The sequence below is a fragment of the Colobus angolensis genome, unplaced genomic scaffold (assembly GCF_000951035.1).
Source record: "Colobus angolensis palliatus isolate OR3802 unplaced genomic scaffold, Cang.pa_1.0 Scaffold10, whole genome shotgun sequence".
Classification (NCBI taxonomy): Eukaryota; Metazoa; Chordata; class Mammalia; order Primates; family Cercopithecidae; genus Colobus; species Colobus angolensis.
Window position 1 is genome coordinate 20,165,308 of NW_012110919.1, and position 3,807 is coordinate 20,169,114.

Genomic DNA, 3,807 nt, shown 5'->3' on the forward strand with positions numbered 1-3,807 from the left:
TCAGGCCCAGCAGAAATTTGCATTTTAAGAAGCTCCCTGATGATTCTAATTATCAGCCATGTTTTGGAATAATTGTACTAAGACATGGCTATTTCTTCTAACTTGAGGACACATGACTCTTGTCCAGTCTTTTCCAAGAAAAACATGCCCATGGTGTTTCTATCTTGAGAAAATGATGGAAACGAGATAGTTCTGAGAGTATGCTTCACCTTCTTTTTGGCTTATTTCCTGTTCTTTGGATTTTCTAGTGTTTCTTTCTTTCTGGCCGAAGTCTTGCTCTGTCGCCCAGGCTGGAGTGCGGTGGTGCAATCTCGGCTCACTGCAAGCTCCGCCTCCCAGGTTCACACCTTTCTCCTGCCTCAGCCTCCTGAGTAGCTGGGAATACAGGCGCCCACCATCACACTTGGCTAATTTTTTTTTTTTTTTGTATTCTTAGTAGAGATGGGGTTTCACTGTGTTAGCCAGGATGGTTTCCATCTCCTGACCTCGTGATCCGCCTGCCTCGGCCTCCCAAAGTGCTGGGATTACAGGCGTGAGCCACCGTGCCCGGCCGTTTCTAGTGTATTTCTAATTGTGATAGATGTTTTTGCAATGTTTTGTGATAGATGTTTAAAGGGAGGGTGGATGTCCTCAGCCCGCCTCCCTCCTCATGCCCAGCTTCTGACAAAGGGGAATTTGGCACTGGTACAATTCTCCCCTTCTCTACTCTGAATCTCATCCCCTTTACTGTTACAAAGCAATGTGGTGGTCATAGGAAGTATTGGGGGCTAAGAGGCCTGGGTTTGAGTTCCAACTCTATCACTGACTCACTCTATGGCCTTCAGCAAGGCCTTCCCCAACTCCATCTGCCCAACAAGGGGCTTGGACCATCTCTGGTTTCCCAAGGGAGATTTTTTGGACTACCAGTCCAGCCAGGTGCTCATGAGCTGATTTGACGACACAGCCATCTTCTCAAACAGCATCCTGTGCGACTAATGTCCACAGAAGGTTCTTTGGGAAAGGTTCCTGTGCCACCCTCTTGGCGGGATGGGACAGAGAAATGAATACTAGGCTTTTTGATGTGTTTGATCATCCCAGGTTAATTGAGAGGGGAGTGAAGTTCTTCCAGCGGAAGGTGGAGTCTTTTGAGGAGGTGAGCTGCAGGGCTGATGTGGTGGATGGGGGAGGGAGAAGAGGGGAGGCCTCTGCTTCTTGCTGCTGAGTCGGGGACCCCTTCTCAGGCTCCTAGGGTCCCCACAGGCCTGCCCCAGACCCTTGTCCTAGGAGGACTCCGGTATTCTGAAGGAGGAGGTCTCTGCCTTCATGTTGGTGGTGGGAACAAAGGAACACTGGGATCATGGTGGCCATTAGGAGCTGATTTATATCTGAGACTCGATGAGTTTTGGGGTTAGAGAGCTGGCCGCCTTTTCTTAGGGTCAGCTGCACTCCAAGGTCAGACGCTTGCTTCTTAACTCTACTGACATCTGGGTTGGTCTTTCTGCAAAGTCCAGGCCCTCAGCTGACTCGCCTCTAAAGCAACACCACCACCAATAATAATGATAGGAAAAGCCACCATCTCCAGGCACCAGCAACAAGAGCTTTACTGTATGGCTTCATTTGATCCCAGCATCTAGAACCCTGCTTGGCATATGGAGGGCACTCCATACATGTAGCTACTAGTGCTATGTCATGAGGACTAACCTGCTCTGGGTCGGGCCCTGATGGACACTGGAGATACATGGTGCACCCAATGCAGCCCTCATTCTCAATCATTCACTCAGGAACAATAGTAGCATCTTGCAATTTGTCTGTGCCATGACTGTCTTGTGATGAGAGTCCCTGGGGCTGGGTTGGGGAGCTTAGGAGCTCATCATGCATGCTTGAGATGAGACCATCTCATCTGTAGACAGAGCTAGGGGTTCCAACGTGTCTTCTGCAAATGTCTTGGCAGACTAGAAGGCAAGAGAATAAAGTTAAAAGGAGTCAAGAGGAGAAAGATAACTATCTCTGCTGCCTTTCTGACTTCTTTCGGCAGGTTCCAGGAAGATTTCCCCCATCCAAAGAACCGCTTTACAACCACTTTTATATCCAGAGTTGTACAGGAGCCTCATAGCAGCCTGTAAACAGGCACGGGCAGCCTCATTTTACAGAGGCAGCTGAGCGTTAAGGAGGCAAAGAGCCATTTTCAAGGTCACACATCAGATAAATCACAGGGTGAAAATTTGGAGCCGGGCCTCTCTGATTTGTCACTGAGACCTCTCCCCACTGTTCATCAGGGAGTAGACAGATTGAGGGTAGAAGAAAGGAGAAGAGAGAACAGGGAATACCAGGGTCTTCCCCACCTTTCATCCCCCACTACCCTGTTGGTTGTTACCAGGTGGCAAGAGAAGGCGCAGATGTGATTGTCAACTGCACTGGGGTATGGGCTGGGGCGCTACAACCAGACCCCCTGCTGCAGCCAGGCCGGGGGCAGATCATTAAGGTGAGTGTGAGGGTGAGACCCCTGCCTTTTGTTGATAGGAAGATCATTCCACATGCTTATTTCATCTCTCAAGATCATGGACAAATCAGGAACATCTGTTAGATGAGCCCCCCCAGCCTGCAGAGAATTGACATGTTAAAACCCAAACTTGTCCCACCCCCATTTGCTCTCTTTCAGGATTTCCTCTTGATCGTGAAGCACACGTGTGTGTTCATGTACCTATGTGGGAGCAGCATATGCCTGTATTGCAATAAAAATAGTAAACATTTATGGAGTGTTTACCAAGCACTGGATACAAGCCTAAGCACTTTATTGTGTTAATTATTATTATTATTATCGAGACAGGGTCTTGCTCTGTTGCCCAGGTTAGAGCACAGTATCTTGATCATGGCTCACTGCAGCCTTGACCTCCCAGGCTCCCACCTCAGCCTACTGAGTAGCTAGGACTACAGGAACATGCTACTATGATACCCAGCTCTTTTTTTACATTCTGTAGAGACAGGGTTTTACCATATTGCTCAGGCTGGTCTCAAACTCCTGGGCTCAAGTGATCCCCCTGCCTTGGCCTCTCAAAGTGCTGGGATTATAGGCATGAGCCGCCATGCTCAGCCTATTTTGTTAATTAATTTAGTGATGGCCACAGCCCTTTGAGCTGGGTACTACCATATCGTCATTGCCATCTTACAGATGAAGAAACTGAGGCAAAGAGGAGTTAAGTAACAGGCACAAGTTCACACGGTAGTAAGAAGTGGAATTGGGATTGGAAGCTGGGCAACCTGGCTTAAGAGCCTGTGCGTGCAAGCATTGTTCCATGCCTCCTCTTGCTGTGTGTGTGCATGTGCGTGAGGGTATGTGTATGTGCATATATGTGAATGTGCGTGTATGTGAGGTGTGTGCGCATGTGAATGAGGGTGTGTGTGTGTGCATGTATGTAAGTATGCATGTGAGGTGTGTGTGCATATGTGTGTGGGTGTGTGAGGGTGTGTGCGCGTGTATGTGAGGGTGTGTGTGTATGCGTGTGAGGGTGTGTGTGCATTTGAGGTGTGTGTGTGCATGTGTGAGGAGGGTGTGTGCATGTATGTGAGGGTATGTGTGTGTGCATGCATGTGAGGGTATGTGTGTGCATGTGCGTGAGGGTGTGTGCATGTGCGTGAGGGTGTGTGCATGTATGTGAGGGTATGTGTGCATGTGTGCGAGAGGTGTGTGTGCATGTGTGTGAGAGTGTGTGCATGTGTGTGAGGGGTGTGTGCATGTGCGAGGGGTGTGTGTGCATGTGTGTGATTGTGCATGTATGTTAGGGGTGCGTGTCCATGTGTGCGAGGGGTGTGTGTATGCATGTGTGTGAG

The 3,807-nt window shown here is 49.1% G+C and overlaps 1 protein-coding gene across 1 annotated transcript in view; it reads left to right on the top strand.

Moving 5' to 3' along the window:
• Positions 1–3,807, top strand: part of DAO (D-amino-acid oxidase) — a 23,108-nt gene that overhangs the window by 12,443 nt on the left and 6,858 nt on the right. Inside the window, exons 6-7 of the mRNA XM_011935929.1 lie at positions 1,078–1,132; positions 2,357–2,461. Coding sequence (XP_011791319.1) covers positions 1,078–1,132; positions 2,357–2,461 — 160 coding nt within the window. The remainder of the gene's footprint in view (positions 1–1,077; positions 1,133–2,356; positions 2,462–3,807) is intronic.